Source organism: Centrocercus urophasianus, unplaced genomic scaffold (assembly GCF_019232065.1).
Source record: "Centrocercus urophasianus isolate 14NV4802_14NV808 unplaced genomic scaffold, USGS_Curo_1.0 seq_30, whole genome shotgun sequence".
NCBI lineage: Eukaryota > Metazoa > Chordata > Aves > Galliformes > Phasianidae > Centrocercus > Centrocercus urophasianus.
This window is the reverse complement of record NW_024884867.1, coordinates 7,090,941-7,103,795: the sequence shown is the minus strand read 5'-3', so window position 1 is coordinate 7,103,795 and position 12,855 is coordinate 7,090,941. Positions and strand designations below refer to the sequence as shown.

Here is a 12,855-nt window from a genome sequence, read left to right as displayed (position 1 = left end):
CACTCTTTGCACAAGAACACATCTAACACAGCAGCGCTGGGACTTTGCACCATTACACCTTTCCAACCGAATCCTGTTTTCCCCTTCTGCCAGCACCATCTGTTTCTGAAAAGTAAACAGTGCCTGTAGACAGGTTAAATGCAAGGAACCATTTTCATTGAGACTCTCCATTTTGTACCACTGAAACCAAGCACACAAGCCTCGCCTACATTTTCCACTATTTTTTGTACCTGAGCTCACAAAGCCAGCAATGCTTCCAAATACGTCACCACTAAGAGCAGGTATTATTTCATCGTGACTGTGCTGCTCCCCTCAGCGTGTTTGTGTTGCAGTCAAGAGTCTTTTTTCATGTTCAATTCTTATTCTTAATTTCAAGCACAGACTAGAAGTGAAATGGATGGAAACCTATACTTTCCCCTACATCACTGCGAGCAACATACAGGCTTGTTCCACAGAACACCATGATTTATTGGCAATTACTTTGAAACACGGATGGTTAAATATAGTCAAAAGACATTTGTACAAAAGAGGAAAACAACCACGTCTCATCTCTGAACGCTTCACTTGAAGGCATTTATTAAGGGGACACCGTGAGCGGGCAGTTCCTGGTGCAACTGACGGAACAACATGGCACATTTGTTCCTTTCCTGGGTCTTGCCTAGGGTGTGGAACAGCCGGGCTTGGAAGTAAAGAACATCTCTGAGCTGCTCTTTGCAGTCCACCTTGGCAAGGTAAGCCTTAGCTTCGTTCAGATTCAGAATAGCAGATTCCAAAGCTGGGAAAAAAGGGGACAGCCATATAGAAAACAATATCACAGCAACTCCAAGCAATACAGCTCAATTCTAAGGAGCCCAATTACAAATTCCTCAGCTTTTCAGAACAATTTGTGTCTTAGCAACATCAGCTAGTTTCTGTTATTCAATCTTTGCTGCAAAGTACAGGTGTTGAATATGCAGATAAACAATGTTCTATGATAAACACTGCATCTATTGAACAACTACTTCCTAATTAATTCTCCTAATTGATTACTAGCTAACGCACTCCGTTACATTGTTTAAACTTTGTTAACAGCGACTGTGCAGCTGGACTTAAACATACACACTGGGGAGCACTTTTCAAGGGAGCTCAGTTTCAGAGGGGAGAGTTACCCCTGACATTACCTTCAGCCTTCTTTTGTTGAGTGTAGGAAGCTGTAGAAGCCACCTGACACTTGGCCACCAAGAACATGGCGCAGCCTTTGTCTAGCACAGCTCCATGGGCCAAGCCAGGTTCTATTGCCATGTGCAAAATATTCAGGACTTGTTCAGGAATGCCAAGGATCAGCTGAAAGAGAAATGCTGTTGTTCTAATACCAGAATCCATGGTTGAGAGCAGCAGCTTCTCAGAAGAGCCATAACCCGTAAGCCAAATCTGTTTCTAACACAGAAATGCTACAGACAAGGATGTTATTTTTTACCCCACGATCATCTTGTAAATCAGAACCAATCAGCAGACATGAACTACTATCTGAGAAGATCTGGCATGGCTTCTCCACCCCAATCAGTGCTCACAACTGGGTCCCTGCCAGCTCAGAAAAACCAACGTAACCCTACTCCATGACAAGCATTATTTATAATTCAGGCACATGCCAAACTGCGCTACTAGAAAGCCAAACAAACAGCATAAAAATAACAACTGGAGAAATGAAGGCAGGGCCAATTTATGCTTGCTTAATTACATAAAATATATATCCATCTTACTGATGAACATGGAACTCAACTTTCAGCTTCCCCGTGAGATTTTACATATAGAACATATTTCATCAGAATCAATACTTTAATTCCAACAAGGTTATGTTCTTAAATTTCCCAGGAGTAAAAACAGCATCCAAATCCCCAGCAAAAAATGCCCTTTGACCCTGAGAAGATACAAATCAAACATACCTGGGAGAAAGCCAAGTTCAGCACGGTCTCAGAAGCCAAGTATTGCAGACTATATTCTCGAGAGAAGGCAAGAGCCTGCAGCAGGACAGGCAAAGCAATGGTATGACATGAAGATCTCCAGTAGAGCTCTGCTACTGACAGCAGCACACTATCCAAAAGAGAGGGAGAAAACCATAAACTGTTTTCTTTTCATGAAAGATGTCCACTTGTTTCCCAAACAATTACTGTACCCACAGCAATATTGATTTTATTAGGAATTACATTTCTACATATACAATAAACTTAAGTTGCACTCTAAAGAGGAGATGCCATCTCCTGACCAGAAGGGAATAACAGTAACTGCTCTGTAGTACAGGCACAATTACATACACGTTTCTACTTTCCATTTATGTTGCATGCGTTATTTTCCTTTTCCATAAATCTTCATGAAGCTTTAAACTTACTACCTTTTAGTTTATACAGGGCTACTAGGTTCCAATCCCGTAATGATTCGAGGATTCCTCTACGCCATGTTGTAACATATGAAATTATTTTGTAATCCCCAAATCATTTTAAGTAACCTGAGCACCAGTGAAGTCTGCACACAGACAAATTGAAATGGCCGATTCCAATCACTGCAAAGTGGCTCCAATACTCTGAAAGTGAAGCATTCTTACCTAATCACTATCTCGGTGTTCTTGATTTCCTGGCAGTGGATCAACAATTTCTGCAAAAGCTTGTGTGCTTCTAACATTTGATTCTGGGCTTTCAATACAATGGCTTTTCTGCCGTGGTAGAAAGAAAACATCACTGATATCTTTGTATTTGAGATATAATCTGCTCTTAGCATACAGTAAAGCAGGTCTCTACTTTGTGACCTCTGTTTCTTGTGACTGCAGAACGGCATTCTGACAAAACAAATGCATGCTATACACACAAGCAAAGCAAGACCCAAGAACTGCTTGCTGGACAACTCACAGGCAGAAAGGATCCAACTGATGAAACAGCTTTAGATGGAAAACAGAGACTGCCAAAAACAAGGATCAAACAGGGAGCAGAAGTGGGAGGGCATGCAAACTGGAAAGCACAAGTGATTATTTGTGGAAGAAAAACAGATCTGAGGTAGGGTAGCTAAAATTGGCATAAGCCAACAAGGACAAAGCGTGAGAGGGAACAAGTGAGAACAGGGAAATAAGAGACAAACACAGAGCTGTGGGAGATGTGTAAAAGCAGCCCAAACCCATGTACTGTGTGGTATATTTAAAGATCAGGGAATAACAGACAGTCCAATTCCAGAAGGACAAGCATCAGGTCCCACAGCTTGAATGCCGATCTGCCGGCTCGCTGCCATTGGCTGTGTTTTAGGTGTTTTGCTTTAGTTAAAAACAATTGCTTTCAACAGCAAATTTTCTTTATACTTGGCAATCAGCAAGCTTTAACCCTACCTATTTCTAACATTTTCATTTAGAAACAAGAACAAATTAAGGTGAAAGGAAAAAAAATCGTATCGCCCCACTTTGGAGATGTGTAAACTAGGACACAGATGAAGACATAACTCAAGCTCATACTGTAGCAGAATTGAGACTTGGCCTTACATCCCTTAGATCAATCTTATATAAAACTGTGCATTGTGCTAAGGCTTGAGCACAGTTACCATGGCAGATTTTGAAGGAATGTTTTGTGTTCTCAGGCTAAATCTACAGCTCTAGAACAACAGGAATTTCACTGATGTTACTTCTGATTTTAAAATGCCCAGATAAGCAACTAAAAATGATGATTGTGGGACATACACTAAAGGAATAAGCACTGCAGATTGGACAACAGGATAATAATTAACTCTGGGGAGGGGAGAACATTAACACAACTGACTGCCAGCAATCATTTTGCTTTATTTTTCATTATCTTCATGGCATACACCTGCAAGCACGTGCAGATTCACGATTACTTACCTGTACATTCCTTCAATGCTATTAAGTGCTGTAATTCCTGCTACAAGAGAATCTGCTATATGGTATCTGCCATCATTCATGGCTCTTTCAAACTGTATTTTTTGATCAAACAGCATCCAAAGCTAAACAGAGAACATCCAGGAACAAGTTTTAGAAGTTGTACATGCTCATTTTCTAACCACAAGTTGGAACTTTTATTTTCCCCTGGAGACATTTATGTCTAGACACAACTAACTCCACTGTCCAATTACTGTCGTTACTAAATTGCAGTCCTCAACAGAAATGGTTAGGTCTGGAGTAACGTTTCAATACTTCAGTTCACCTATTTGATCACACCTTAAGTAAAAAAGCACTGAAATCATGACTAATGCTTTAAAATAGTAACTTGTTCCCCAGCAAAGGAAGGAGAATCAGACTAATTTCATAGAATCCTGAACTGTTTAAAGTAAACAGTATGTTTTAGACTGATATGCTTGTGTGTTCTCCAGTTCCACAACAGATGACCTCTACATTATTTCTGAAGTGTAATATATTAAAATAACTACCACTAATTAAGCAGAACTTTGAAGCTCAAAATCAGCACAGACTATTTAATTTCTACATGTGCTCATAAAGCAGACATGTATTCCTCTGTCAATTACAGCTCTACGTAAGCAGCTTGTTCTTAGGAGGCTATTAAAACAACCAGCACATCGTCTTCATGTTTTTGCAGAGAGTTTATACCACGTGGCTTCTGGTGGGGTCACGAGCCAAATGAAATCAGCAAACGTATGGCCCCAGGCATATGGAGAAAAGACATGAATTCAGATGCAGTGGAATTTAGATCCTATTGTATAACAGTTACATAATAGACTGGCTAAATTATATATATTCTACCTGTGCATGCTGACTATTGGGAGGGAATCTGTCCTTTAGATGTTTCAGTATTTCAGAAGCAGCTGCAAAGTAGCCCTGCAATACAGAAACAGCACTGATAAACATAGAGGAGGGCAAGCACCCCTCCCCTTGATTTTAACACAACCTTTACAGCAAGAACTTGCCAGGCACAAGCCCTGTATTTGCTTTGCCTCCAGTACAGACATTAAAGGCAGAACAAAAAAGGATTCAAGTCTCACACTTTGTCGATACCGCCCACACATCCTCTCACCCAAATGACTTTTTGTGCATCTAGCCATAAAGCTCACCTGCTCTGCATGAAGCTCAGCCAGGTGACACAGTACTACAGCAAAGGCCTCTGTGTTATTCTGCTGCACGCCCACATTCACGGCCTCCAGGCTGTTCATGCTCAGCAGTGTTTGGGCTTGTTGGAGCGCCATGGTGCTTGAGCAAGAGAGACATCTTTTAGCTTTCAAGCAACAAACACTGTTTTTTAAAGTTCATGTTATGACTGTGGTCTACAGAAAAGTTTTCTTTGTACTCCGGGGTTTTGGGGGAGAATGAGAACCTTTAAAACAGCTGCTGCCTGGGAACTCCAGACTATGCAAGCACATCAAGTACTGCATACTGAAAGCTGCACTCGGCCAAAGTACAGTAATGCTGAAAACAGGGACACAGGAATGACTTAGGCACTATTTGCCACCACTAAACGGAGACTCAATCTCTTCTCCAGAATGACTTCTAAGTGAACAAGAGAATGGAAGTAATTGCATCCAGCCTGTACCAAATCACAATCTGATTGCTTTATTTTAGTGCACTGTAGACACACAGTTACTTGTTACACCTATATAAATAACTCAAAATGCATTATGTGCTAACAAGTACAGAGCTCTAACCCAAGAGTTTAAAAGAAACAAAGTACCTGCGGCCATATAATCTCCAAATTGCAGTCTTCTGTGCTATACTAATATCAATAAGCTCTGACAAGCTGTGTTTCCAGTGCAACAAATCAGAATCTTTTAAGGCATCCATTAGTTTGTTGGCAGCCTTTCCTGCAAAAGCTCTTTGCTGAACCAAGGACTGTATTCCCAGGGAAGCAAGGTACTGGGAAGAGGGAAAAAATAATCCAAAATCATTGAAAGACAATAGAGAACACTAGAGCAAGAATCATAAATTAAGAAGAAAAAAAAAACAACCAAAGGAAGAGATGTGATGTTATTCAGCACAGACAAAGGAGCACTGCCTCAGGCATTTCTTTAAATACACACACCCACACACAGATGAATGCTATTTTGATAGATACCAAAGGTAACTTCCACACCCCCACACAGTCTTAGAGAGGATGACTGGACTTGTACCTGGATTTCTCCAGCATTTAAACAGCTGTGAAAACAGAGCTTCCCTCTCCTTTCCCATCAGTTGGCCACACCTGCCCTCATCTCCCAACATCAGGGGTTTAGGTCCTTTTAGAACAGTTCTCACAACAAAGATGTTGCAGCCAACTGATACAGGGCACAATACCATCTAAAGGGGAAGCTGCCATAAGAGACTTCTCAGCTGGAATGAAGCCATATAAGTAAATGCGTTCAAAGCCCTGCCAGAGGCATCAGTGCTGAGTTTCAGGGAAGGCTGAGGCTTAAGAACCTCCCTCGAGCACATTGCATGATGTTCCTAAGTCCTAAATGGTGCACAGGAACAAACTAGCAGCCACAAAGGTTCTCCTGCCTGAAAAAGGACAGGTGAGAAGGCAGAACAGCAAGTCTTGCAATAATGCACTCACAATAAGCACATGAACCCCAATTTATTACTACAAAGAGTCCAAACAAATAGAAGCAGATAGATTTTTGGAGCGTAAGACAGGTTGGTTTGAATCCAATACCTATTTTGTAATAATGATTTTGACCAGCCAAAATAAAAAAACCAACCCACAAGCCCTCCCACACACACGTTTGTCCTAGAACAGTTAAAGAGAAACAAAACGGACTTACTGGCAAACCAAAGTGTAAGGATTTGTTTACTGAGTGTTCCAGCAGAACACAGCTATCAAATATCTTCTGCTCTGAGATGTGTAACCAGCTCTAGGAAGGAAAGAGGTTTCAGAGTAATGCCCAGAAACACCATTATAAAGTCAGCTGTAGGAAGCAGCATCTCCAGAGTCTGATAATACTAATGTTAATTATAGAAGAAAATACAGAGTAAACAAATTCTTTCCTTCCTCCTTTTTGTTTGCCGAAAAGGCCAATGACTCTGAAAATCCAGCAGACAGAAAGGAGAAAGTTTATAAAATACTTTGTCTCTTTCAAACACCCAAGACTAAACTTTGACCTCAGCATTGAGCAACTCTCTGACCAAAACAAGTAACCCTGAATCACAACAAAACCATCCCATGATCTCCGTATTCTCCAGCATTTGTTGCTCTGTTTGATCCATCACCCCACTGTGGGACTGTCATATTTAGATTACTGATCTGTCTGATGAGATGCTACTGAAAGAGTCGTTCTGCAACAGTTCACTGAGCAAAGGCTCAGATAACACAGACAAAGGTGACCTAACCTCCATTTCAGCACGGCTATCTTACCAGGCAGTGCTGCAAACAAACATGATCATTAGACTCCTGTGCAATCCGGATGGCTTCCTGAAGAGCAAGTTCAGCTTGTTGACTACCAGCAAACAAAAAAAGAACATATTAGCATTCCCATAGTGCTCAAAATACAGTGTTACAACAGTACAGAGTACTGATCTAAATTATGCATATGGCACTCAAAAACAAAACTGATTTAAATGACTGAAGGAGAAAGCCTCCGGTTTCCATCTAGCATCAAGCAACATGTGCTATTCTCGAGGCTAATGAGCAAGATGACATCTGCAGGCTACTACAAAAATGCAACTGTAATCCCCACACAGGCTTTCAAAGCTGTGTACATGCCAAAGTGCCGGGTTAGTGCTTGAAAAGGAGCAACATTAAGTATCAGCCTATGCAGAAAGAGCTGTTAGCTTTTCCTCATCTCCTGCCATCTCCAGGCCTTCCATAGGATTCATCCAGGCAGCAGTCGAAAAAAGCAAACCACACATGGAGATGGGTAGGCCAGCTTTATCAATAAAGTTACACCCATCCCTAGGTGGCTTTTTTTAATTATTCTTTTCATATCAACTGTATATTGATTTGTGTATAACAGAAAAACTACAATAGTTTCTCGAGAATATAGCTGGAAACAAGCACTTGTGTCCACTGACTTTTCTGAGATTATGGAAATACAGCAATTGAGAACTCAAATTCCTAGGAAAAGGCTGCAATGGGACACTGACAAATGCCAGCTTTTACAGTGCTGTAAGCGGCCCAGTTATTATGGAAACCAAATAAATGCCAAAATAAAAACAAACCCAAACAAATTATGATTACTAGAAAATTCCAACCCAACTATGGCAAATACACGTTACAGAACTCCCTTCTCCACTCAAACAGATTTTCACACCGGACAAAAAGTCCAGCTGTCAGTGCCTACAAGCCAAATCTGAGCAGTGCAGTACAGCACAGCGACTTACTAATGGCCAAAGCGACAGTGCAGGGCAGCCAGGTTCAGGGCGGCGTATCTCAGACTCCGGCCATAACCCTCATCCCCATTGCTTTTGCTTTCTGCTCCGGTGAGAATCAAACGGTCAAAATAATGCAGGAGGCTGTGTGTTGAACTGAAGACGTCGTGCACTCTGAGGCTGTTTAAGTAGCTTAAATAATGCTGAAATTTGAAGAAAAATCAGCTTTAGCTGAATCAAATGAACGTACGTTATCCAAATCAGCAGGTGTGTCGCCTAACAGTTTTCAGACTATGGAACTATGAGGCCTGACATTTTCTAGATTTAGTTCACCACTGACACAGTGCCACCAAAACTAAGAGGATTATAGCTATGCATAAAGCTAGACATGTTGTTAGGCACTCTGCTTAATTAAGGTTTCTGTACGTCCAGGAGTTTCGGTCTGAATTCCTGAATATTTACATGCAACTTGCTCATGTTTCTATCATCTTCTTGCACGTTTCAATAATTAAAAAAAAAAAAACAAAAAAACACTCTCCAACAATTCCATCCTTGAAACACAAAGAAATCCCTTTACAACCATTTTGGATGAAGAAAAAGATACTTACTGCTTCAGCAAAGTCTGGATTAAATTTTAATAAGTTGTTCAATTCCTTTTGTAAAGATCCAGGAGTAAGTGCCTTTGTTTCATCATTCTTTAGCAGAGAAGCCTAGAATCAACATTGAAACCAATGCTAAGTAACTCCAACTTGAGCATTATGAATATACTTTGATACAGGGTTGTTATTCTGTTATCTGCCTGAAGAGAGCATTAAAGAAGATTTCAGAACAGCTCTGTTATGACACTGAAACATAAGTGGCAGTTTTATTCTTTGCTGCATTATAGCACTCACTTTCCAGAGATCAGAGAGTTTGGGTAAAATAAAAGCATATTTGAGGGACTGTTTGAAGGAAAGAGCTCTATTTCTCTTGTTCAAGAATTAGTTCAACAGATTGCTTGCTGGAATTGCATGAATGCTTCCTGATCTGTTTATTTATTTTGTGAGAACAAAACTAAACAGAAGTAAATCCATGCCAGATTCAACAGTCTTTAATAGTAAAGATCCTAATGGGACTGAGAAGTCACTTTAAACTTGTAAAATGTATGTGAAACATTACATAAGATACACACTTGATTTTGTTAGCAAACTACTCTAAGTGTGCAGAGCATTTACTGACAAATATATTCATGTATTTCTGCTTCTTTTCTTATCTGCTGAAATAATCAACACAACTACACATTCAGCAGACAGCAAATACGAAGCAAGAGTCAGAATGGATGTGACCTTCTCACATAAATATCATCATACAGTGCCCATGCTTAGATAGAAAACACATTTAAGCTCAACTGAGCATCTACATTGCAGTATAATCAACAAGTCTTTACAGATGTAAAAAATCATCCTGCTTGACACTGGGTAAAACTGAAGGTGAAAATCGTGTCACAGATCATTTACTCAAATTGTTCAGAATTAACATACCTGCTGAGAAAGAAAATACTCTGCTTGTTTCTGGGAAAGAGGCCCACTGCAAGATATCTCTTCTTCCCTGTTAAAAAGCATTCCTGTTAGAAGGAGGGGCAATGAAATAAAATGCAAGGAAACAGATTTTTTCAGAACTCCTGCCTTATGATTTTTTATGAGACACTGTAAGCTCAGAGGCATAAAAGGAAATTAAAAAGAAAAAATTTAATTCAGAGTAAAATCTGCCACATCAAAGTTAGCAATCCAAAAGATCTCACATGGTGCTGTTGCAATCTTCGGCCCACTGAGACCGTGGTCAGTCTGAATGTTACCCTAAATACACAAGAAAACTAAACTAAAAAGCAGCAGATATAAGATTGGTGGTGACAAATTCCAATGGTTTGCCCTGTTTTCCCCTTCTGAAGACGTTCAGAAAGAAATGAACTGGCATTTTGGTCACATCCATCACTCCAGCAAACAAATGTTCTGCAACGGAAAGACCAGACATACAGCATAAAGCTACATGCTAAAAACCATTAAATGACACAAGCTATAGCAGAGCTTGGATAAACACAAGCTTACTTAAATACTGTTTATAAGGCACATCTTTAAGTACACATGTACACAAAACACTTTCAGGACTATTCTTACGGTGAAACACTTTGCAAGCAAGTGAAATGGCTCAGTGTTTGCTTCTCACATTTGATGTCAATGAACGCATTTATCTGTTTGGGGAGGGGCAAAAACAGAAACCAAAAATGTTAAGCTTAGCTTTTCCTAAGAGGAGTCTTTCTGCTTCCCCTGCACTGGAAGCTGAAGTGATTTCTCCAACAGCTTTAGCACACTGCACACTAACATGACATGGGAAGAAATCATTCGGCAGTGGGCTGCACAGGACGAAACGGTGGGCAGCATCGGCCTTCAGTTTGCAGCTCCCTGGGTGAGCTCGAGAACGGAGTACCGCCATCTTCTGCAACAGCAGAACTGCTGCCTCTTACAAATGCCACCACACGGTGGCACCAAGGAGACAGAGAGGCCACCCAGCTCTGCCAGCGTGCATCAGACTCTGGGAAAAACAATCCGAACAGACACAACCTCTTCACAGTCCTTCAATTTCACCAACACAAAGACAGAACCTTTGAATAGAGCCTCTGAATCTAAAGGTGACATAACTGTCCCATTCTCCCCCTCCTCCACAGCAGGAAGGCATTTAACAGGGTCAAATCTTGGGTAGAAGATGGACGAAGCCCAAGTTTACCTTGATGCACACAGTTGTAATTTGAAATATAACCGATTTGCTGACATAATAGAAAAGACTTCAGTATTCATAGATCACCTTAGAGGTACATCAAGTTCTTCTTTCTCCATTTTCCCATCCAGTTCCTCTGTATTAGTCAGCTCCATATCATTCTCATCAATTCCACATTTTTTCTCATCATTTAGAAAGTACTGCTGAAGTGCAGTGTAAAGTTTGTAGACCTGACTAAAAGAAAGTTTATTGTATGCCAAGATCATATGGCGCAGAAATAGACCTGGAAAGGAAAATATATGCTGTGACATTGGTCTGTAGGAGTTTTATTGCAGAGAGGAGAGTAGAAATCATTATAATAGCCAGAAGCTTAAATGTTAAGCATCTCATCTCAGTCTACCAACTGATAAATCTTAGTTCTGCCAAGTATAAATCTCAAATTAATTTTGTGGCAAAACTCACAGATTGTCAGATCACAGAACAATGTCAGCAAGAGGTACACACTACAGAATATTATTGGTTAATATGAAACATTTGAGTAAAGAGAAAGATCATATTATAATCTTTACTCCTCCATAAAAAGAAAAGCAAAGCTGTATCTTGAGTGAATGCTGCTAAAAGCAGCTTAGAGATGACAGCTAGTTACCTATGACACTTGTTTTATGAACTTCTGGCTCTGTTCCACTGAATGAATCTGAAAGGTCATCAAAAAATTGTTCCATATCTTTCAGTTCTCCTTCAGCTATGAGTTTTAACCTAAATAGGAAAACAAACAAACACTTCTTCTAGTGTTTAAATATTATGCATCAAACAATATTCTTCTACTTCAGGTATAGATGAGTGAACTCAAATAAAAGCAAAAAAAAAAAAAAAAAAATTTTTGATTTACAGAATCAAAGAGTGACTTAACTTGAGGGTGGAGGGGGACCTTAAAGCCCTCCCAGCCCCTCCCTCTGCTGTGAGCTGGCTGCCCCCTCAGCTAATGCTGCCCAGGGTCCCAACCTGCCTGGATGAGAACAAACAGAAAAGGTGTTTATCCACAGATAAGGGGCCAGACACCAGAGAGCCTGCATGTCCTGGCTGTGTCGCCTGTCACTGAACAGAGACAGCACATTGACGGGGGCAGACCGGAGCTGAGGACCCAACCGAGGTCCTCCCCCCCCACGAAGGCCGCCCACCTGATGTGCACGGAGCCGGCCAGGTTGGGGCAGCACTCCTCGATGGCCTTGCGCAGTCGCGACAGCGGCATGTCAGGCCCCTGGAGATGATGAGGAGAGCAACACGTCGCGACAGAACACAAGTCAGGCCCCCCCCGGCCCCTCGGTCCCATTCCCCACCTGCAGCAATGGCAGCAGCAGCCGGTTGAGCCGCCGCCGCTCCAGCTGGTCGAGCTGCGAGCCAGAGCGGCCCAGCTCGCTGAGGAGCACCAGCAGGGCCATCTTGTAAGGGGTGACCCAGTCCTTGATGCCGAACACATTGGCGTGCACGACGCCATTGGTCATCATCGGGTTGAAGTACAAGCTCTCGTGCACGCTCGCCATAGCGGCACCCGGACGCCTCGCGCCAGGGAAACCGGCTACGCCCGCCAGCCAATCACCGCCACGGCTTCCGTCACGTGAGAGGAGCCGTGACCAATGAGAGGAGGATTTGTGCTCTGCTCTCTCTGGACCGGCTGGCGGACTGAGCTGAGGGGAAACGTTCCGGGCGGCGGTGGGGCCCGGACCGCACCATCTGTAACACATCGTACGTCTCATCATGGTGCCCTGCCTCCAGACAGAGCGCTCCGATTACTGCAATAATTCTCTCTCCCATTTTTTTTTCTTTTTTCTTTTTTCTTTTTTCTTTTT

The 12,855-nt window shown here is 41.6% G+C and overlaps 1 protein-coding gene across 1 annotated transcript; it reads right to left on the bottom strand.

Moving 5' to 3' along the window:
* Positions 1–447: 447 nt before the first annotated feature.
* Positions 448–12,584, bottom strand: ANAPC5 (anaphase promoting complex subunit 5). The gene is made up of 17 exons (XM_042829035.1): positions 12,346–12,584; positions 12,187–12,266; positions 11,655–11,764; positions 11,096–11,291; positions 9,778–9,844; positions 8,866–8,967; positions 8,270–8,460; positions 7,305–7,386; positions 6,715–6,804; positions 5,649–5,830; positions 5,035–5,170; positions 4,727–4,801; positions 3,851–3,972; positions 2,579–2,686; positions 1,923–2,070; positions 1,161–1,323; positions 448–775 (listed from the first exon to the last, which is right to left on the bottom strand). The coding sequence occupies exons 1-17, from the start codon at positions 12,547–12,549 to the stop codon at positions 561–563; spliced, it is 2,271 nt and encodes a 756-aa protein (XP_042684969.1). The 5' UTR covers positions 12,550–12,584; the 3' UTR covers positions 448–560.
* Between the last annotated feature and the right edge of the window lie 271 nt (positions 12,585–12,855).